This window comes from Ambystoma mexicanum, chromosome 14 (assembly GCF_040938575.1).
Source record: "Ambystoma mexicanum isolate Mex_15411 chromosome 14, UKY_AmexF1_1, whole genome shotgun sequence".
Lineage (NCBI taxonomy): Eukaryota > Metazoa > Chordata > Amphibia > Caudata > Ambystomatidae > Ambystoma > Ambystoma mexicanum.
Genome location: NC_090940.1, coordinates 97,159,983 through 97,183,186, shown reverse-complemented (window position 1 = coordinate 97,183,186; position 23,204 = coordinate 97,159,983). Strand labels below are relative to the sequence as shown.

The 23,204-nt window shown below is 47.7% G+C and overlaps 1 protein-coding gene across 5 annotated transcripts in view; it reads right to left on the bottom strand.

Annotated features, from left to right (window-relative positions):
• The window catches only part of PCNX1 (pecanex 1), a 1,666,514-nt gene that overhangs the window by 325,126 nt on the left and 1,318,184 nt on the right, over positions 1-23,204 (bottom strand). For all 5 annotated transcript variants that reach the window (XM_069638600.1, XM_069638595.1, XM_069638598.1 and 2 more), the window contains exon 29: positions 10,919-11,019. In XM_069638600.1, the coding sequence (XP_069494701.1) occupies positions 10,919-11,019 (101 nt within the window). The remainder of the gene's footprint in view (positions 1-10,918; positions 11,020-23,204) is intronic.

Below are 23,204 nucleotides of genomic sequence, written 5' to 3'. Positions count from 1 at the left end.
TTCTATACCTTGCTTTCTTCCCAGGGTAATATTCCGATGGAAGAGATAGGCGTAGATTAAGACGGCACGGCTGCTGGTTCAGGTAAGGTATTACGAGGGTGGGGTTAATGACACGACCGCCACTTACCGTATGTCTTTGTCTTTCTTTGTTTCTAGGTGTGAGGGATGCAGAACTCCGTCGCATGGGTGGAATCCAGCAAGCGCTGCTGAGTGGGATGCAGAAATCCATCGCGTGGGTGGAAACCAGCAGGCGTGTTGCTGAAGCAGTCAGAAGAGTCCCGCTATCTGGATTCAGGTAAGAACTTGACTCGCGTAGGGAAGACTCCGCTTTCCACGTAGTACAGATCTGTAAGAGAGATGCCTTAACACGTAGTGCTGATCGGAAATCTGGAATCTTGATCCGACGTGCAGAATAAAACAGGACCGTGACAGGCAAGCGTCACGCTGGCAGCCGAAGAAAACGCTAAGCACTGGGTGTGGCCCAGGGCGGGGTTTATATAGCCCTGGGCCCACCCAGAACCACTAGACCACCATGGAAACCAACACGGTGGCCCTATAGGGTCCATGTTGAATACCACTGTTGGGTTCAGCCTGGGAGCGATCTTGGAAGGGGCCGAAGGCATACAAAAGCCTATGTCTGCACAACACAGCCAGTTTCTCGGTCCAGGTGCTTCTCTGGGCCTTAGGGAGTCCCGGAATCATGACAATAGTAGGTTGTGCCAGCACGGGAGTTTGATTGGTCCGCACACTGCCAGCCTGCGCAAGTGCGGGAATCACAGTTGTCTCGCCCACATCGGAGCAACTAGGATGAGCGTCGTCGATTCCATGTGCATCTTGTTGACCAACTTCCTCATCACAGGAGTGGGTGGAAAAGCGTAGGCAAACATCCCTGACCAGTTCATCCACAGGGCGTTCCCCTTGGAGTCTGGGCATTGTCTGTTTTCGCTTTTGGCGAATAGGTCTGTAGTGGGGAAACCTCATTGTGAGAAGGGGTCTCCTACAACTTCTTCGTGTAGACACCATTCGTGTTCTTCTGGGAGGGGATCTCTGCTCAAGGCGTCCGCTAGTTAATTGAGATCCCCTGGAACATGTTGAGATGACAGGTAAATGTTCTGTCCGAGTGCCCATTTCCAATTTTTATGGGCAAGCTTGGACAGATTTGGCAAACGAGTCCCTCCCTGTTTGTTTATGTAAAACATAGCTGTCGTGCTGTCTGTTAAGATCTGCACAGACAGGTTCAACAGGTGGGGTTCGAAAGTTTGTAGCGCTTTGAAGACTGCCAGAAGCTCTAGCAGATTTATGTGATTCTTGGCCACTGTATGAGACCAGAGACCCTGAGCTGTGTGGTGAAGGAGGTGTGCTCCCCACACAGACAGGGACGCGTCTGTAGTGACTACGGCCTGTATCTCCGGGTCGTAAAAGGGTTTCCCCTTTGACAGGTTCTCTCTTGTTCAGACTTTGTACTAGTGCTGGCAAAACGACCACTAGATCGTCCCACTGACCACTTGCCTGAGACCACTCTTTCGCCAACCATTCCAGCATGGGTCGCAGGCGAGCGTCGGAGACCAGGTAAATACATGACGCCATCATGCCTAGCAAACACATCGCTTTGCGCACCTTTATCTGGCGACCAGACTGATATTGAGGAATTTGCAGTAGTAAGTTCCAAATTCTTTCCTCTGATGGAAAGGCCAACCCCTCTTGGGTGTTTAGGATAGCTCTTAGGAACTGTTTGGAGGCGCTTGGCACCAGGCTTGATTTTTTTCTCGTTGACTGAGAAACCCAATTCGAAGAGGAGGTTGATGGTTCTTTGGATGTTGGATCTGCAAATTACTGGGGTTACTGGGTAGCCTCCCTGCGAAGGTGTGCCGCCACTACCGCCAGTACCTTGGTGAATACCCTTGGAGCCGAGGCTATATCGATGGGCAGCAGCTTGACCTGGTAGTGCTGACTGTCCACCTTGAAGCGCAAGAATCTTCTGTGCGCTGGGAACATGGAAATATGAAAATAGGCATCTTTCATGTCCAATATTGCCATGGAATCTCCCTTTTTTAGGAGGGGGATTACCTCTTGGAGCGTAGTCATGCAAAATTTCTGGGGCTTGACATACTTGTTTGCAGGGCGTACGTCCAATACTGGGCGCATTGTTAAATCTTTTTTTGGTACAGGGAAGTATGTTGAATAAATACCCTTGTTTACCTGGTTGCCCGGGACGAGTTCTATCGCATCCTTTGCAAGAAGATTGACGATTTCCTCGAGGAGGATCTTCTGGTGGTCCAGGGAGTGCATTTTTGTTGTGGAGGGTGGTTGCGGTTGAGCTCCAGAAGTTCAATGCAGTATCCTGCAGACACTGTGGACAGCACCCATCTGTCCGATGTGATCCCTTCCCATGCCTGGGTGAAGATAGAAAAGGGCCCCCCCCCTCCCTACTGGGGATGCATGGGAAAGGACCCTGAGCGGAGCATCACTGTTTTCCGGCAGGCGTCCCGCCTCTGGCTGGGCTGCCTCTACCTCTACCACAGCTCCTTTTATTACCTCTGCCGTAACTCTGGGTAGTCTGTTGGTTGCCACCCCATGAAGTACCCTGCCTGTAATTGGAGCCCCTCTGGGAATTTTGGTTGCGTGAGCGACGAAAATTACTATTACCTGTTTGATTCGTGGGCTTATTCGTCAATTGTCCCAGGGATTTAAGGGTATCGTACTCGTCTTTGGGAGTTTTGAGTCCATCCTCAACTGCTTTGCCAAACAAGACATTCGGTTCCACCGGCATGTCGATAAGGGTAGCTTGGGTCTCAGGCTTGAACCCAGATTGTCTAAGCCAAGCGTGCCTCTTAATGACGGTGCTCTCTGCTATGAGCCGGCCTGCATTATCTGCGGCGTCAAAGGTCGTCTTTAGAATGCATCCGGACACGGCTCTACCCTACGACGCGATCTGGGCTAACTGGCCCTCTAGTGGTTTCGGTGCGGAGTCAATGAGAGCAGCTACCTGCTCCCACTGGTGGCAATTATAGCTTGTCAGCAGAGTGGTGGCATTGGCAATTCTCGCTTGGTAAGCGGAAGTGGAGGCCACTTTCCTTCCTAACCCATAAATTCTCTTGCTCTCCTTGTCTGGGGAGCTTCAGATGCTGACAGAGGTGTCCCCGCCCTTTTCCTGGTGTTAGTGACTACTAGCTAGTCAGGTTTAAGTTGACCCCTTATGTAAAGTGGGTCTGACTGGGCGGCACTGAACATCTTCTCAATTCTGGGGTTTACAGCCCTGGTGAGATTAGGGGTGAGGAGGGAAGGATCAATTCTGAGTTGGATGGATTTCAGAATTGGAATGGCTTGGGCAATGGGTTTCTTGTCCTCCATGATATCCTCTGCAAAGTCCCCCTCTTCTTGTGCCCCTTGAGTATCTATGTGGAAGTGCTCTGCAGCTCTAGCTAAAACCTCATTTAGAAGGGGCTGGTTATCTACTGGGGCGTCAGTAACCTGTGGTTCTTTGCAAACAGGAGAGTCTATATTGTAGACTTCTGCCTCGTCTTCCTCCTCCTAACCTTGGCCCTCATCTCCATAATAATCGGCTCCTGTTTGGTCGTCCAACATTTCTATGTCTGGATCCTCACCATACTGCTGGTAAGGTTGGATGTAGTAAGGGTCTCAGTTGGAGTCTCAAACTGAGGTCTCTTATTAGGAGGCGGGGGGTCTCTGGATCATTAAGGAGTAGAGTTGTCAGGGGCATTTTGATAACTACGAAAATAATCAGGTTTTTTTTCGTGGAAGTCAGCCATAAAAGACATTCTTCTCATCACCCTGTCGATGTCCTGAGAGCTCCATTCCCTGGAGTTGGGGATGACCACCTCCTGCTGAGGCTCCTCTCCTATTCCCATATCCTTTAGAGTGTGTGGGATAACTTTAGGTTTAGTGACAGGGGTCTGGGATGTATCTTTATCTGAAGACCTGTGAATGTCCTTGTGTGTCTGGGGTGCAGAAGTAGAGTGTGATGTCTTTTTCTGCTGTTTGCCCCCTTCCCCTTGAGTAGAAGAGTTTTCCTGATGTTTTCACCTTCTCTGCACTTTGACGTCTGGCGTCGAGATTCGGGAGTGTGTAGGGTACTTTCTGAATCTTTCGAGTATGCACGTCGACCTTCGGAGGCAGACGCCGAACAGGCTGCCGGGCCCAATTCTAAGCGTGCAGCTTGGGGGTGGAGGTCGGACTCTTCATCTGATGATCGTACCTCCGTGACTTTGGGGAGCGAGGCACTTTTCGCAACTGTGGACGGTTGGCTTGTGTTGTGAGGCGATCTCGACCTGGAACGCCGAGAGGACACAGATTCTGTGGACCGCTCTCTACGTGCTTCCTTCTTCCGAGAACTCGACACGCGTGTCAAGTCCCGTTTGGGATTAGTGTGTTTATGTGTAGTAGTTGTGGTAGTGCTTGTGTCGCCGGGTGTGGTCCCCATAACTGCCCTGCCGGACAATCTTCTGGGGTCGGGGACTAGCGCTTGGGTGTCTTTCGACACCCCTGTGCCCTCGCCGTCCGAAAGGACTGCGTCGCTGCAGTCACTGAAGGCACCCACCACTTCCATGGCCTCGAGCTGCCTAGCGTGGTGGGCCCAACGTTTAGTGGAGCGGTCCTTTAGTGTTATAGCCTTAAAACACTACATGCTCTGCAGTTAGCTTCGGGGTGGTCCCTAGGCAAACAGATTACAGGTGGCGTGTTTGTCTACCCAAGGGTACTTGGGGTTGCACTTGGTGCAAAATTTAAATGGAGTACTCTCCATATGTCACCTAAAGGCAGCGGGCTAGTGTATGTAGGAAATAACGAGTGTGAGTATGTTTCCACCCCCCACTCTCCCTACTTGCAAGGCCGAGGCCAGAGGCCTTCCAAGGCCCAAAGTCCGTCGTGCAGTCTCGACGGTTGTTTGTTCTTCGGACCAGCGTCGATCTTCGGATCTCAACATGGAGGTGAAAGAACAGGGACATATATATATGATTTTTGCAAAATGGCTGAAAGCCAGGGAACTCCGCACAATGCTTCCGACAAGTATAGTGGGAAAAAACAATCTGAGGGCCCTACACGCGTGAGGGATCATGGGTACATTGGACGTCACACTAGGGATAGTAATACTGGCACGCCCTATGTCGACGCCCATTTTCGAGTTTCGAAAAACAGACTAATACTCCGATACTCCGCAGCTTCTACTATATGTCGGCCTATGCACAGCATGTGATCTAAGCAGATTCAACACAGCCTCAGAGAAAAAAAAAATATAGGAGGTGGGTGTTTGGGAATAGATACAAAATGAAAATGAGGGTTCGGGGGGATCCCCCCAAAAATAATTTGCGGTAAAAAGCTCTGCAAAAAAACATTGTGCGATGAAATGACATGGAACAGGATCCCCATGGCTTCCCCTAGAGTGGTGGGGCTTGGAGAATAACTTGTAAGAACTTGATTGACCTTACTCCTGGAACATTTACTCCCAAAGGTTGGCTTTTGCAATTCTTCTTCGCAAATCAAATGGCCAACCAGCACCTGCAAAGTACATATTGCGGAACTTGTTACTTTAGGGCTCTAGGCCCCAATCCTTAGCAGTGTTTGCCATAAAAACTACGGACCTGGTCTTCGGTTTATCTGTGCGCGTTTTAATGAATGTATTTAATTGCCTATGGAATGGTTCTAACTTACTGTTTGCTCTATTTCTCACTTGATTTAGCACACATACTTATTTAAAGTGTTGCCCTTAACTTTGCCAACTATTGCACAACTGTGTTCTGTTAGCCAAACCTCAAAAGTGAATGTTTTATATATAAATGATAATAGTTGTGTGACCATACTTACTTCAGGTTTTCATTGTTTTACTATTCAAAGGCCTAATAAATAATTGTATAGTTTTGTACATTTTCTGTCTAACTTGAATGATTGTAGGGCTGTTTAGGTCTCATTTCTGCCCTAGGCCACTCTCACACCCTCTGGAGTCTAAGCCTTTCTTGTCTGCTACACTCTCTGACTGGATTTGGCTAAACATCCGTATCTTTACTGTTCAACATAATAGGTTGGCCTCTCAGAATCCACCCCAGGGCTGATTCTGAATATCCATCTTAACAGAAACCAACAGGACAATGCCAACAGTTTGCATGAAGTTATACTGACAATGTATGTAAGTAGTATCCAGAAGCTAAGACGGCCATCGATCTTGGGAGTCTTCCGCCTGGTTCACTCACTCTCCCTTACACCCCCTACCTTTACACTTTATCTGAAGTCACTCTCCTCACCTACCATGTGCACGCGCACACACACACACTCATTTGTCAATACTACACCTTGCACAAGTTCTCTAATTGTACTACCCACTCCTCTGCATCACCCTTACTCTGCCAGGTCCCTGACTGCCTTCTCCTCCCTTGACCTCACACGAACAACCCACAGTCCTCTGCTCCATGTGGCCCTTTTTATTCATCTCCGCCTCACACTGGTTCGGACATTCACTTGGTTCCCAAGGACAAACCTCTATCTTGAACTTACCCCGAGGTCAGGTCATACAGGTGCAAGGCTTTAAAGCCCCACTTAAGCCCAGTAAAAATACAGGACAGCCGGAGTTTTGTAATTTTATTTTGCGTTTTTGATTAAAGCGCAGACCTAGCTCGAGAGCAGCGAGCGGGTGTGGGTAGCCAGGGATTAGGCTGGCATCTTTAAAGTAGTGCAGTACTGCGAATTGTGGTCTCTGTCAATTGGGATTAGTCTCGTCAAGTGTTGCTGAAAAATCCATTTTCTGAGAGATTCGAAAAATTGGAGTATTGTGAGGGCATACCAAGCAAATACCAGGATAGAGTTCCAGGGTGGGTGCGTGACAAAAGAATGATGGCTGTCTGCAACAAACCGTCAATTTCAGAGTTCTTATTTAGATGGTCTCGAATAGCCTGTTCGCCGTTCTGCAATGAGTTTGTTTCGGTCTCTCTCATGGGTAGGTTATGCATTCCCTCTGCCACAATGACTTCTGGGCTCTTCAGTCCTGAAATTAATTTCATCTCATCATTTCTACATCGCCTTTCATCATGTGTATGGTCCAACACGCTGTAGGTTAAAGGCCCTCGGAGCAACCGAAGTCCGAAGGTGGGGAAACTTAGGAGGTACTAGTATGCGTGTGTGCATAATGGCCATTAACGGTTAGGAGCGCTTGGCCGAGTCCCTGCCAGCCATCCATGTCTAAATTAGCATGTGTATGGGTGGAGAGAGGTACACTAGGGAAATAAGCTGGAGGGTGTGTGTAAGAGGATAGCCAATTATGTGTTTTGCTACAGTTCGAATATTTATCATCAAGAAAGGTAGCTACATTCTTATGTGAAAGCAGATGCGTGCAGGTTTGTGTCTGCGACCTTGGGCTAATTCCAAAAGTGTAGAGTGCGAGGGGACAAAATGCATTGGTTACAATCAGATGAGCGTTTCTTTCGTCACTGGTACAATACGAGCAGGTAGCAGTTACTGTGACAACCGCCCACAACAAGGCACGCAGTTTGCCATAGTCACCTCGCTTCTGGGGTCACGTGGACCAATAGCGAGTAGCCAACGAAGCAACATCGCCGTGACGACCAAGCTGATTTAGCCTCGCATGGACGTCTGGACTCATTCAGTCTCCAGTGAGAAGTGCAGCAGACAAACTACGGCGAAGCATTGCCTTTCCCATTTTGTTCTAGGTAAGTCCACAAAGCATCCTGCTTACACGTTAAGGGTAGGAAAACACAACCCCTCAAATTAACATATTCTTGGGATTCGGACTGAGAAACTAATAAAAAAATATGAGTGTTTACTTGCTGTGCGTCTCTGCACGAATCACAGAAGCATAATTAGACTCAGGCATAAACAATTTCACTGTGGAATAGGAATTTTTTCATTTTTAATTTTCTTTCCTTTTACCTGTGTCCAGTGATTACATATGTGAACTGAATACGCATGGTTCCTAACAGCCCCTAGCCATAGAGGCTACACACAGCTCTACAACACACATACTCTGTCTTTTACCTCTACAAGGACAGAGCCCAAGTGTGATGCCTCCAACAATATCAGAACTGCTTCCCAGAACGAACTATACACGCCAACGAACACAGGTACTTATTTAGAGCTCTGGCGGCGGGTAACGCCATTCAGAATATAGTAGGTGCACACTAAGAGACTAATTAGCTCATGCACTTGTATCATTTTTGCAGTCGAATATGAGCGGTTCTGGCAACCTATGAGGAAAGGAATAGATTTTTACATTTACACAAATTTGAAGCTTCAAAGGACCCTGAGGTAAATTTTTAGGTTTTCTGATTGAATTTCTGCGAAGGGGGTGATATACACATTTATATCTTTCCAGTGTATTCACGTTTAAGTAGTCCTCCATGATTATTTATACCAACAGGTAGTTCTATTGAACACCAAGGGGGCTCCAACAGAAGCAACCTTAACTGGAGGTACACTCCAGCACCCGCTGTATTAAAGAAATACAGATTACACAGCGACCAAGGCCAACGACTGTTTTGTGCTCCAATTCAGACACTGACTCAAGACTTGGGATTCCAGTATCGGCAGGTAAAGCCATGGCCGGTTACTTTGAGGTTTAATTGTAGTTTAATTGGTTGCTATGGCCGGATTCTTTTTGGCACCTATTGTGAGGGGGAAATAAATGACTGCTCTCTCCATATTGTTTCACACAGGGTCTCCGAACAGACGCCCTGATGAAGGCGGATTAAATGTACTTTAAGACCGCCGAAACGTGAATAGCTTGGTAGGATATCAAGCTCCACGTAGGCAAAGAATTATTTTACCCGAAGACCCGGATATAGGCCTGGTTTGAGCCTAAGGACACTAACCTATTTCAGAACTCCCTGTTTTTCACCAATTAGAAAATAGATATAGGGTGAGACAGGGAAAATCTCATGCCACCTTTAGTTAGGTGCACAATTGGCAACTGAATCAAGTTTTCCAATTGACTCACTTTTAAAGTTATTGTATTTGTTTTTGATGTGGATTTATGATTTTGTCGAAATGCATCATTATTCACCTTGTTTATTGTACCGTTTGATTACCTTTTTTCTCTACAGATAAAAATATCTTTTTTATGTATTGTCAAGTTAAACATTTCTATTTTCTCTCATCGTACGTAAATTAAAATACCATACATTATAGCACTGTTTATTGGTTGATCAATTTGCACAGTCTTGGCATATGACAATTGCTTGAACTTGGTACAGAGCATGTGTTCCCTCACCAATAGGCTCGATTATCCCTTGACATCTCTAAATAATTATTCTGGAGGATTGAGATTCTATAAACAAACACCCGCTAAGTAATAGTCGGGTTTCCTCTATAACTAAGTTTATTCTATTTTGTTCTTTTCCGGGCGGGATCCACCTACTCTACTCTGCACATAATCAGATGAAAGCCTACATATGAAACATTTGGCGAATTCTGAAACATCTAGGTTGATAAATGAAGTTGGATATATTCTGCATGCATCCAGCTATCATTAAGTGGCTATATGCAAGACCTCAACTGAAAAGGCAGCTTTCTGGCAACAACCGCATTCCATGTGGTGGAACACATGCTACAATTGCCTAGAATCAAACTTGCTCGCCCTCATGGACTCGACTAAGTGTAGCACCCTGGTCAACTTCACAACCCTTCCAAGTGCTATACAATGGCTATCACACGAGATCCACTGGTGGAAAGGCTAAAATCTGTGCAGTACAATGGCTACATCACAAAATCTTACAAGAGCAACACCCAGGTGGCCCTCCAGAATTATTCCAAGTGCAGCACATTGTGGCCAACCGCACACGTATTCTAAGTTTAACATGTTGGCTACCTTAATAGATATACACAGGCAAAAAACCTTGCAACACATATAAATCATCTAAGAGCAAAGCATTCTAATGATGTGGTTCAACACGTTGGCTACCCTCACAAATACCTCCAGTCCGATACATTGCCAACCCCCCCCAAAATCCATCTAAGTGCAACACATTGGCCACCCCCAAATTCCATTTAATTGTAGCTTTCTTATACTTCCAAGTATTGTGCTCTGCCTACCCTCTGGATCCTTTAGAGTTCAACACATATGCTAACAGGTGAGTGTACAGCATAGGCCCACATTGTGCAAGGAGCAAATGTTAGTAATGTAAATGTGGCAGGGTTTTACTGGAGTACAGTAATGGCAGTGTGCACCGTCCGTACCACCTTAACCGAGTTGTAGCTGCAGGATGTTCTGTCTGACATCCACTGGCCAAAAGGGGCAAACAAGGATGTGAGCTGCACTTTGCTGCTGGTCCTTAGCCAGCTGCCTGGGCAAGACTGCCCTAGGGGACTTCCGAATGAGAAGGAGGCCTGGTCGACTACATGGCCAATCAGATGGAGGTGGAGTGCATGGGGAGGGCTGGACGGGAAAAGAAACAATGGGAGCAGGCAGGGGCATGGGACGCGCGTGCGAGAGGCGCTGCAAAATGGATGGCACAAAGGGGCAAGCAATCACCAGCACATGGAAGCATGGAATGGCTGTAAAAAAAGATGGAAGAAAGAAAACACTGGCCAGGGCAGCAGGTATGGTATTTTATGATGGTAAGAGGTACTCGCCAACTATAGCCAGAAACATGCAGAGGGGACAGAGACTGGGACCCTCAACTCTCTCACACCAGACTCTGGAGCAGGACTGGCTCTGGCAAACACCCTGGTAGGCCTTATGCCCCAGGTTGAGAGGGGTCCTCCATCATGTCACAATTATAATAAGCAGTATTGATAGCCCAAGAACACAACACAGACATGGAAATGATTGATATTGAAAAGTATGCAATCAGGGATGAGTAATACAACAAAAAATGAGAATGAGAAAGTGCTATATGGGTCAGCTTCCTTTTGCTTACTCACCAATGCATTTGTGTCAATGTAAATAAGAAACTTTTACCTGGACATGTGATGAGAAGCCGTCCCCAGAGCTCTTCTTCCCAAAACGCATAGTCCATAGCAGAGTGTGACCAGGTTGGAATTTGGATCTGCGTTCAGTGGCTGAAAGCAAAAAACAGTAAAACATTGGGAATTGTAGGCAGGATAGAATTTGATGGTTTCTAATCTTTCATTGGAACATCAATTTGGAGTGAAACAGGTTGCCCTCATGGACAGCACTAGGCTTATTCAGCAGCACAGAAACCAATAAAGGAGGGAAGAGCAAGGGAGGGGAGATGGCATGTGGATAAATGAGCTGATCTGAGAATCGTAGAAGGGAGAAACAATCACAAGTCGGGATGAGTGAATCAGTCATTCGAGTAGCCGAATGGAGGGTGGATGAGCCACAGTACTACAGGAGGGGGCTAACCCTGCAGTGGCAGTCTTTTACCCACCCCCTGGAAGCCGCACAGCCCAAACAGCCAACCCACCTCCCCTCTCCGTGGATTACATCAATGGGTCTGCGGGATGCCTGGAGGGTCCTCGCTACCAGAGGGGGGATGCACCTTTTATTAATCAGTGCATGACAGCTTGTCCCGAATCGACCTGTATACATAGCATAGCGTTGGGTTCGTCTCAAACCCCCCAGCCCCCCCCCCCCCGCAGGGCACCTTGCACTGGACAGACCAGCAGATACTCGAGGTCTTTGCCAAATTATACATTGAACTATACAGGTCACAACCAATACACAACCTACTTGATACACGAGAACTACTAAATCATACTCCTATGGCCACCATATCCCAAGATACCCAAAATCAGCTCGACACCCCGATCACATTGGACGAAATAGTCAAGTCCATCACCGACTTACCGAAAGGTAAAGCACCCGGGCCGGATGGCCTCACCTCAGTTCTACCAGGAGCATGTAGCTCTCCTCGCACCAAAACTACTTGAGTTCTGGAATGAATCAGTTGGCAAGTCTATATTCCCTCCCTCCCTCCCTCTGAGAAGCCACCATAATGGTCCCGTTGAAGTCGGATAAGCCCAGTGCCGTAGGCAGATCCTATAGGCCTCTATCACTCATGAACATAGACATAAAAATCTTTGGCAAGACAATAGCGTACAGTTTTCTGAAAATTATGTCCCACCTAGTACATGAGGACCAGGGAGGATTCGTCCCCGGATGCTCAACGGCCCTTAATATTAGGAGATTATTCAACTTGATGTCTAGGATTGACCAAGATGCGGATGCCGTGGCAGTCACACCGGATGCCCAAAAGGCCTCTGATATGGTCTCCTGGCAATACATGTGGCAAGTCCTTGAGCAAATGGGAGTGGGACTCAATATGATTAAACACATTAAACTCCTGCACACGCACACCACAGCAAGGGTGTTGATCAACTCTCAAACCTCTGGACCTTTCACGCTGAACAGGGGCACCGTCAGGGCTGTCCATTCTATTTGCATTGGTTATCGAACCAATGGCGGACTATATAAGGGCGTGACATGCTCAAAAGGGAACACGCCTGAAAGACACCACCGAGATTATTTCATTGTATGCGGACAATGTCCTACTATATGTCCGGAATCCATCACTAAATCTAGACCCTGTACTCAGATGTGATCCGGATAGGTACCTATTCAGGATTCACGATCAACTATACTAAATTCGAGATATTGCTGCTCACCACCATGACCAGCCAACCCACGTGCGAATACCGTCTCCGGTGGTCGCCAAAAGGGATATAGTACCTGGGGGTCCAGGTGTCCCAACACAAATCATCCCTGCTGGCGGATAATTATTCTGCTGTGGAACAGTATACTCGTTCCAAGATAACAAGATGGCGCTCCCTTCCGCTTTCATTGGCTGGGAGAATGTCATTAGTGAAAATTATCCTATTCCCCAAACTCTATATCTTTGCAAATGTGCTTGTATGGCTGGGGGAAAAAGTACTTCGACGAGCTCCATAAGGTGCGTGCGCAATTCCTATGGCATGCCGGGGCAGTCTGCAAAAAAATGGGTACATATGACACTACCCTATGAGAGGGAGGTTTCACGGCCCCGAATCGGAAAATGTATTGGATTGCCGCACAGGCCCAATATGCCACGTACTGACCTGGATCTCAATTACCAGGACCCAGACTGAAACCCTGTGGATGACAAGGGCACATGGCACACTCCGCCACATGACGCTGGCACCGACTACATCTTTCTGGATGCGCCTAACGCTTCCCAGCCTAGAGACCTGTCGCCTATAGATAACTGGATGATGTGCCACACCCTGAAGAAGGCTGCTGACCATTCAAGATCATCACACACAAAGCCGCCGCCGATTTGGACTTTGTGGAAGATATTCTTAAGGAAAAGACCCCAGTCAGCCAAGGCATCCCCTTGCTGAACTCCATCAAGAAGTGTCTGTCCCTTTCATTACCCACACCATCACTCACACGTGTGGTAAACCCCTGTGTGGAGAAACATTTTTATCCGGCACCCTCACACTTACCCTACATCAGGGGCCATGCTATCCTGGACTCCATACTTGTCACTACTCCTCGCAAGAGGGCGGGGGTACCACTGTCCTCGTCGGAATGTCCTCCTGACAATGACTGCAAGAAGTTTTACGCCCTGGGCAAGTGTGTTACACCTCTGCAGCGTATTCCACAAGGATTGTCAACACCAACACGCTCCTTGCGAGCTATAGTGACGTTCAAGGGGGGGCCTTGTTCAGGACGGCCTTCAGAGCGTAGATAGGTCACTTGGAATATCCTGAAGAACACTCTGGACTCTGCGGGGCATACCCTTGCCTAGGGAACTAAGGCTTCCTTGATCAACAAGCCAGTGGAGGAGGCCATCCTCTTCGGGAAAGCGGTTGATGAAGGCCTGGAGACGGCTAAAAAGGAGCACAAGACCATCAAGTCGCTCAGTCAGATCTCGGCAAAGCCCTTTGTCCAATGCAGCAACTCCAACGCCAGCCGGTCCTTTCTTGGGCAGTCCTTCTCCAGCTCTCCCCATGCACAATATGGCTCGGGAGGATCCAACTGGGCTTCCGGCAACTTCCGATCCCAACAGAGGCTTTCATAGGGTATAGGGTAGGGGCAGAAACTCTACTTCCACAGGCTCCCCAGCCTCTGCCTCCAAGTTACTTGTTGATGCACGTACCCTCCCACACTTCCCCAGTCAGGAGACGGCTAATGTCATTTGCCCACGCATGGGAGGGGGATCAGATCAGTGGGTAATCAAGACAGTCGCCCATGGGTACTGCATCGAGTTCCTCCAGCCACCCCGCTACCATCCGCCCAGAAGCAGACTCCTGTCATTAGATCATCTGCGCATCCTGTTGGAAGAGGTTCAGGTCCTACTGGAAAAGGGCGCCACCGAAGCTGTCCCTAGTCTCCAGGTAAACAAGGGTATTTATTCAGTGCACTTCCTTGTGCCCAAAAAGGATCTCACCACGCGCCCTGCTTTAGATCTGCGAACAAGTATGTCAAACCACAAAAGTTCAGCATGACAACTCTTCAGGAAGTAATCCTACATCTGCATCAGGATGATTCCATTGGACATGAAACATTCACACATTCATATTTCAATGTAGCCAGCACACAGAAAGTAACTCCGGTTCATGATAGAGGACACGCACTATCAGTTCAAAGTACTCCCCTTTGCCATTGCCTCAGCCCCGGGGGAATTTACAAAGGTAGTGGCGGCTCACCTGTATAGTCAGTCCAACCCAGTGTATCCCTGCCACGACGATGGGCTCATAACAGGACGCTCGTACAGAACACGCCTGGAGAATACCCAGAGGACAGTGAATCTCTTGTTCAACCTAGGCTTCTCCATCAATGATATAACATCAAGTCTAGTCCTCAGCCAAGTCAAATAGTTTCTGGGGGCAAGGATTCGAACAGAAGACTGGCTCGTCTTCCCCTCCAACTAGAGGGTTCAAAACAGGCTGTTCCAGTTCCCTCACTATGTAGTCAGTCACTGAGTAACTGTTCGCAAGGTCATGCGGCTAATGGGGATGATGGCTTCCTGTGTCTTCCTAGATCCTCACGCTCGTCTGTGCATGCGCCACATGCAGTGGTGGTGGTGGTCAAGGGAAAACCTTCTGCAGGGGAAAACCTTTAACAACCCCGCAGTAGGCGCCACTCTCACCACGAATGCATCCCTGTTGGGTGGGGGGTCACCTCCAACAGACAGCGCATGGCGTGTGGTCCCCGTCAGTAGCATCCAATCACATAAATCTGTTGGAACTGCTTGCACTGTTTAAAGCCCTGAAAGCCTGCCAGGCACACCTTCAGGGAAAAACAGCCCTGGTCCTTACAGACAGTACCATGGCCATGTACTGAACAAACAGGGGGGAACTCACTCTCTAGGGTTATCCAGACTGTCCCAGAACATCTGGAAGTGGGCACTCAAACAGGACATGTTTCTCCTCTCACAACACTTTCCAGGGGAACTCAATCTTCTGGCAGGCATGCTCAGCAGAGACTTCCTCCCCTACCCATAAAGCATGAGTGGCAGTTACAAGAGCACATTTTACTCAACATCTTTCAAGAATGGGTGTTCCCAGAGTTTGACTTGTTAGCAACTCTGGAGAACACCTAATGCCCAGAATACGCCTCCATGTACCCACAAAATCGATACAAAGGGAACAGCCTCTGGATAACATGGTCTGGGAGATTTGCCTACGCTTTTCCACCGATTCCCCTTCTCAACAGGATCGTGCACACAATCCTGTTAGCTCCAATGTGGCCTTGGTTGTCCCATCTTATGGAAATGTCAGTCTCCCCCCCTCCCCAGGAAGCTGCCATGCCCATAGAATGTGCTTTCTCAAGACCAGAGAGAGACACTGCATCCATGCCCCCAAACACTCACCTTAGTGGCTTGGCTACTGAAGCCAGAGTTTGGGCAGTTTAAACTCCCACAGAAATGCATGGACATACTCTGGGAAGCACAGAAACCCAACACCAGGCATTGCTACTCCAACAAGTGGAAGCGCTTTGTTATCAGTCAGTATGAAGTTTATTCGGATACAATATCCATCAAACAGAAACATATAAAATAAAAATTGCAGCAATCAAATCACAGTACAGCATAGGAATAAAAACATTAAACTCAAAACCTTGGACAGTTAAAAACCATCTATCTCAGAATAAAAAGCATTTTCGATCCCCTTAAAGTCCCCTCTCTCAGGTACATTATACTTTTCAAATAAGACAAAAGGGCCCAGGCAGTCCGTTCTGATTCAGCTATAAAAAGAAACAGAAAGGCAGTGTTATAGAGGCGAATATTAGTTATCTTGACCACCTTCAAGATAGTATTTCTTCTGATGTTCCCGTATACAGGGTAAGATAATATAAAGTGCTTTAGGTCTTCCCTTGCCCCACACACTGGGCAACTAGGATCATTAGGGAAGCCTAGCCACTTTTCCGTATTGCCCCTTTGTTATCTGGTGCAATACTAAAAATGTCAATCCCATTGACTGCTCCCCTAAAGATATCGCCCTTTATCTAACACCCATTAGACTCAGGACTTGTTTTAAATTCCCTAAAGGTCCACCTGGCTGCTCTCTGGGTACACCACACCCAAAAGCAAGATTTCATGGTGGACAATTCCTGTCATTAAGGCCTTCATGGAAGGGGTGAAGAGACTTCATCCCCATATTTCCAACCCAACTTCCGGATGGGACTTGAACGTTGTCCGTACCAGATTAATGGGGCCTCCTTTTGAGCCCATCCACAAGGCTAGCGTTAAGTCGCTCACCTATAAGACTGCGTTCCTAGTGGCCATTGCTTCAATAAAGGAGGGTTAGTGAACTGCAGGCATTTTCAGTTCAAGATCCCTTTGTGACTATTCACAAAGATAAGATTGTTTTGCGTGCACACCCATGTTTTGCGCATACATTCATCTTGAATTTCCATGTGAATCAATCGAACTTCCTACTTTCTTCCAAAACCCTACTAACTTGGCAGAAAGAATCCTCCACACACTGGATGTGAGGAGGGCAGTAATTTACTACCTTGAAAAGGCAAAGCCAGTGAGAGAAACAACATTGTTTTGTCCCTGCGGCAGCTGGTAGAGAAGGATTGTAAATTGCATCACACTGTTTTACACTCTTGCCAAGAGAGATCTAACCTTTACGCCTGGAGCTCACTCTACTCGGGGCACAGGGGCTAACATAGCATTCCTTGCAAAATGTTCCTCTACATTCCATTTGCCAAGCAGCAACCTGGACTTCTGTTCACACTTTCACCCAATACTACTGCTTGGACACACACTAAGTCTGATTCTTAGGTGGGACAAGCAGTGCTAAGACATCTATTTTCTACTATTCCTTCACATATCCAACCACCATCTCAGGATACTGCTTGCTAGTCTGTTCACAGCATGCGATTCTAAGCAGATTCACAAGCATCAGAAGACATACATACATTACTCACTGTAATTATATTTCTGATAGTTGTATCTGCTTCCTCCTCTCTTGGAGTAGAAGGAACACAGACAACTTGCAACTTCTCTCTTCTGTACTCATTCACGCATTCTTCAAGGCTCACTCACGGCAGAAGAAAAATAACTAATTGCACCTTGACGCGTTAGCGATATAGTTACAGTCACACCCATGTAGACGTCCTTTTCGATCTTCGAAAAAAGATGCAATACTCTACAAATACCACTAGATGTCAGACGATAGGCACAGCATGTCAATCTAAGCAGATACAACCATCAGAAATACGATTACAGTGAATAATTTATGTCATATAGATGTATGAAACTATTTTTGCTTACCTTATACTGCTTAAAGTGTGCCTTAGTATGTTGTACCTTGTGTGTGGTGTGTATCATCACCTTAGTGTAACTGTACTACTCAACAGTAACCCCTGCCCTTCCTCCATAGTTTTGCCTGATTTATCAGCTTTGCTACCATCAAGAGTGATTTAGTTAAACTCTGCTTGAGATAACTCTGTTGCTCCCAGGGTAGTATCTCCAAGTCCCATCTCATGTAGAGACTTTAAAAAACCCTTTCAACAGTATGTAAAATGAGAGATGGAACAAGTTACTTACCTGTAACTGTTGTTCTCCAGCATGGGTCTGGCATGGATTCACATGCTCATGAATATTCCCCGTCAGGCTGGGAATCCTCTGTAAAGAAAAAAATCAGTTTCATTTCTGAACTGTCTTTCTCCAAACAATCACTGAGCCCTGTGCCATACTGCCCCCAGCCAATGAATGCCCTCTACCTAAGCCCCTCCTCTGGCAGTCATCTTCAGATTTGGTAGCACATAAAATGGCAGTAGACCAAGAGAAGAGCCACAGAGGGGTAGGAGGGAGGGATTGCATGTGAATCCATGCCAGACCCATGCTGGAGAACAACAGTTACAGGTAAGTAACTTGTTCTTTCTCCAGCATGGGGTCTGGCATGGATTCACATTAAGAATACATAGCAGTACACACATGCACAATCACGGGAGGTGCAAGGCTCAACATAAGCAGCTCTTACCTCAACAGGCTCCCCTTCAAGCAAACCGGTTGCGCAGCACTGCGTGACCGACTCTGGACTCCGCCTTGGAATACCCGTCGACGCAATAGAATCCCGTGAAGGTGTGCGTCGACCTCCACGTAGCAGCCCTGCAGATGTCCAGCAGAGGCACACCAGACAGGAACGCCGCAGTTGCAGCGATCGCCCAGGCCGAATGGGCTCTCGGACGGCCAGGCAACGGTCGGGTCGCCAACCGGTGACAATGTGTGATTCAGCGGGAGAGTCACCTGGAAATTGAAGCCTTGGAGAGGGCCTTCCCATGATTCACAGGGCCAAAATTCACAAAAAGTTGCAATGTGTTCCTTAAATTCTTTGTGCGGGCCACATAGAACTTCAGCGCTCTAGCCACATCCAGCGAGTGCAAAGTACTTTCAGCCGGCGACGAAGGCGTCAGAAAAGAACACAGGTAACACCAAGGGCTTGTTTAGATTAAAGTCTGACGGCACCTTGGGCATGAAGGGACCTCAGCAACACCCTTGTGTCGTGAAAAGTCAAGTAAGGTGGCTTATAAGACAGGGCCTGAATCTCTCTCCCACCCGTCGTGCAGAGGTGATGGCCACGAGGAATGCGGTTTTCCACGACAAAAACTTCTGCGGAACTGTATGCAAAGGTTCGAATGGAGGACCCATGAGCCTAGTCAGTACACATTGAGTTCCCACCCCGGGGCTGGAGCCTTCACCGGCGGGAACGAACGGAACATGATGAACTCCTTAACCAGACGGTCTGACCATAACGACGACCGTCCCGGTGATCTGGTGTAGCGAGAGATAGCCACCAGATGAACTATGATGGAGGCATGGGTCAGTCCTGCCTTCGCCAACGACCGCAAATACGGCAGTACCTGCAGAGCTGTGACTCTTAGCGGAACGATCTTCTGTGCACGGCACCCAACTGCGAACCTCTTCCATTTATGTCCGTAACATAGGGTAGACGATAACCTGGCCTTGGCAAGCACCTCCTTGCAGTCTGCTGGGAGATTGTAGCCTCCGAACCTTAACACTGCAGGAGCCAGGCCTTCAGGTTCAGCAATCCTGGGTCATGGTGCAGAATTGCGCCTCCTTCCCTGGTGAGAACATCTGTGACCACTGGAAGCTTGACTGGAGGGGACGCAGACATGCTGAGAAGGTCCGGGTACTATATCTGCCTCGGCCATGCTGGTGCGATGAGGATCACCCTGCACTGGGACAGTCCGAGTTGATCGAGGAGTCGAATAAGCAATGGCAACGGAGGGAACGCATACAGAAACAGGCAGTCCCAGGGGAATGAGAATGCGCCCCCGTGCTCCCCGGCTGGGGAAACCTGCTGGCGAACCTCCGGCACTTTGTGTTGGTCGCCATCGCATACAGATTGATCTGAGGATTGCCCCATCGTCAGAACAGACGTTCCACTAGGTCCTGACGAAGCTCCCATTCGTGTCAAGGGCGCAGCTCCCTGCTGAGAGAGTTGGCTACTGTGTTCTTCACTCCTGCCAGATGAAACAGGATGAGGAACATCCCCTGGGCTACGGCCCCGTGCCATAGGACATGCACTTCTTTGGGAGAGCGCCGGGGATCTGGTGCCCCCCTGCTTCTCGATGTAAAACATTGTGGTGGTATTGTCCGTGAAGACCTGTACCACCTTGCACTTGAGGGACAGAAGAAAGGCCTTGAGGGCCCAAACACTGCTTGCAGCTCCAGCACGTTGATGTGCAACGTTTCCTCCTCCGCCAGCCACAGGCCTCTTGCGCGAAGACTTCAGGTGTGAGCTCCCCAACCTTCCAGAGAGGCGTCCGTCGTGACAGTCTCCTGGCGCGGTGGGGTCTGGAAATCTGTGCCTCCGGACAGATGTGAGCAAACCCCCACCACTTTATCGCCCGACGGAAGCTCTTGTCGAGTGTGATCTCCACCTGGAAGTTTCCCGACACTTGTATCCAACAGTCGTCGAGGAACTCCTGTAGTGGATGCATCCATAGCCTGCATAGTCGGATGAGGTAGATGCATGACGACAAGCCAAGCAGAGACTTCATGGTCCTCACTGTGGCGACCTTGAGTGACAACAGCTGTTGCACCATGCCCAAAATGGTTGCGATCCTTTCCTCCCACGGAGATGCCAGGTATGACGCTGTGTTGAGTCGGGATCCCAGAAACAGCGTTCTGCGATGTAGTCAAGCAGGACTTTGCATAGTTCACCGAGAACAGTAGGCAGACGCTCCTCGCCGTGTGAACGGCGGCGATGTCCCTTGAGCTGGCCCGGATGAGCCAGTCCAAATACTGGTAGACGTGGATCCCCCTGTAGTTGTGTCAGGACTGACTAGTTTCATAACAGGAAGAGTAACAAGATTAACATTGTGCCTTTAGAGCTGGCTGGGTTAGTTGTGCTTTTAGAACTGGCTGGTTTAGTAACAGGAAGAGTTTGTTCATAGAATTAACATTGTGCTTGCCCAAGTCAAGATGGAGTGAAAGAAACTTACTCTGATTGGTTAAAGAAACAATGATATGTTTGGTTGCCTGATTGGTGGAGAGGACAATGGGTTTGATTCTTGGGAGATTAGCAAGATTCTAAACTGCCTTTCATCCAGAGAAATTCAGTGGCTGGTTGTGTATTAGTTAAGCTCCTTAAGTAAGGCCTTTCCAGAGCTCAGAAAATCTACCAAAGTAAGAATATTGTTTGCTGATCCAATTTGAACAAGAAGTCATCAGGTGGGATCGTTCTTTTAAAGATTTTGAGATTGTCACAGTGAACTTTCATTTTCTTTTATAAGAAAACTTAAAGAGTAAACAAGTTTCAAGTTCATTTGAGAAAAGAGACATTACAGTTAAAGTTATTATAAGGAAAACAAGCTTGAAGATTGTGCGTAGGATTTTAAAGTTGATTAACTGTGTGAAATGTTCTTCAAGACTGTTTAATGTGTGCGCGAGCTCGCAAGTTGTCGTTTGCATGTTCTTTTTAAAGTGCGTGTACATTTTTCACGTGAAAGTCGTTTCCTGAGAAAGCGCGTGTGGTTTGCGATAGAGCGCGTGCCAAAAAGAATTGCGCGTGTGAATTTTAGGGCGTGTACATTTTTTCACGTGAAAGTCGTTTCCTGAGAAAGCGCGTGTGGTTTTACGATAGAGCGCGTGCCTAAAAGAATTGAGCAAGTTAACTTTAGCGCGTGTATATTTTTTACGCGAAATACGTCTCAAGAGAAAGCGCGTGTCGGGCTGCGATAGAGCGCGAGTCCATTTTTATCAGCGCGTGTTATTTTTTATCGGGTGTACGTATTTTTTCACGCGCGCGGGTTTTTTAAGATAATCGCGTGTGTATTTTACACGCGAGGACAATTCTTCACGTCTTCTGATTTCACGTGTTTATCGCACACGCTAGTAAAGGAAGAAACTATACGTTCTTTGTGTAAATGTGTAAATAAGGAAAACAATTCACACGCAGAAAGAAAGCAGTATGCCAGGAAGTTAAAGAATATAATTTAAAGTAATCTATGCAAATAGAACTCAATGTTTTCAGAGAAAGACTGCAATTTATGTAAACATTGAAAACTACATAAGATCAGAAGAACTTTGAAGTAAGAAGAATATCTAATGCTGAAAAGATGTTGCAAAGGCCATCACTTTAGGATTCTAAAGAGACTAGGTTGGCTTGAACTATTACAGATAAATTTACAAGATATTCCACAAAGGTTACTAACCTTTAAGTCTTTTACTGAGGTTTAAGAGGTAAAGAGTTTAGAATTTATTTAGCATAATTTAGAAAAGAAGTTTTCTTATTATATTAGTAACCAGGTGTATTTGTTTATCACAGATACCAGAGCCTACCAGACGGTTGAAGGGCAGCTGTGTCTCCGTTGTTATTTTCTCCAAATTCCCCTTTCCCTTTCTTGGGGTTTTCAGCTCAGCTTATATTTAAGGGTTGAGAGGTGAACTCCTGGTGAGGGTCTGTGGGGCCAGCATCAGCTCCTGTGGAATTCAGTCAAGCCGGACCCTGACAAGTTGCAGATGCACTGCCACCGGTGCCAGGCACTTGAAGACCCTTGGCGCCGACTTCAATCCGAAGGGAAGGGCCTTGAATTGGTAATGCTTCTCCTGAACCACGAAGTGCAGAAACTTGCGGTGTCCATTGTGAATGGGTATGTGGAAGTAGGCATCCTCTAGGTCCAGCGATGACAAAGTCTCCCTCTTCGAGCTGTCTGACCACATGCTTAAGAGTTACCATCAAGAACTTTTGGGACTTGATCTATTTGTTTAACCGACAGAGGTCTAGAGTGGGCCTCCAGCTTCCGGTCTTCTTTTTCACGAGGAAGTACCTCGAGTACACTCCGGAGCTCGTTTGGACGAGCTCTATGGCGCCTTTCTTTAGCATGGCTGGTAGTTGAAGTCGCTGGAGACGCCAAACTTGGCCTGGCCTCTGAGGAGCCTGTCGCAACGGCGCTCCCAGTGACATTGGACTTGCGGTGCTTAGCTTTATGTTGGACCATCGCGAGATGGGTGCCCTTAAAGGTCTTAGAAGACCGCTCGGCTTTCTTGGGAGCAGGGGAGGCATGCTCACGGGACTCACCTGGTGCAGCGGCCTTGGCCTGTCGCCACTCCTTGAGCCGGTTGTGCAGATTCTTCAGCGTGCAGGCCGTCATCTCCTCACAAAATGCACAATCTTCCTCCTTGTGCGCCAGGTACAGGCAGTAAAGGCATTGGGAATGCTTGTCGTCCAAGAAGACATTCCGTAAGCTGCAGTCGGAGCAAATCTTCAATAAGGGCACTGAATCCTCCTCCTCCGACATGGTCCACGCTGCGTGGGCC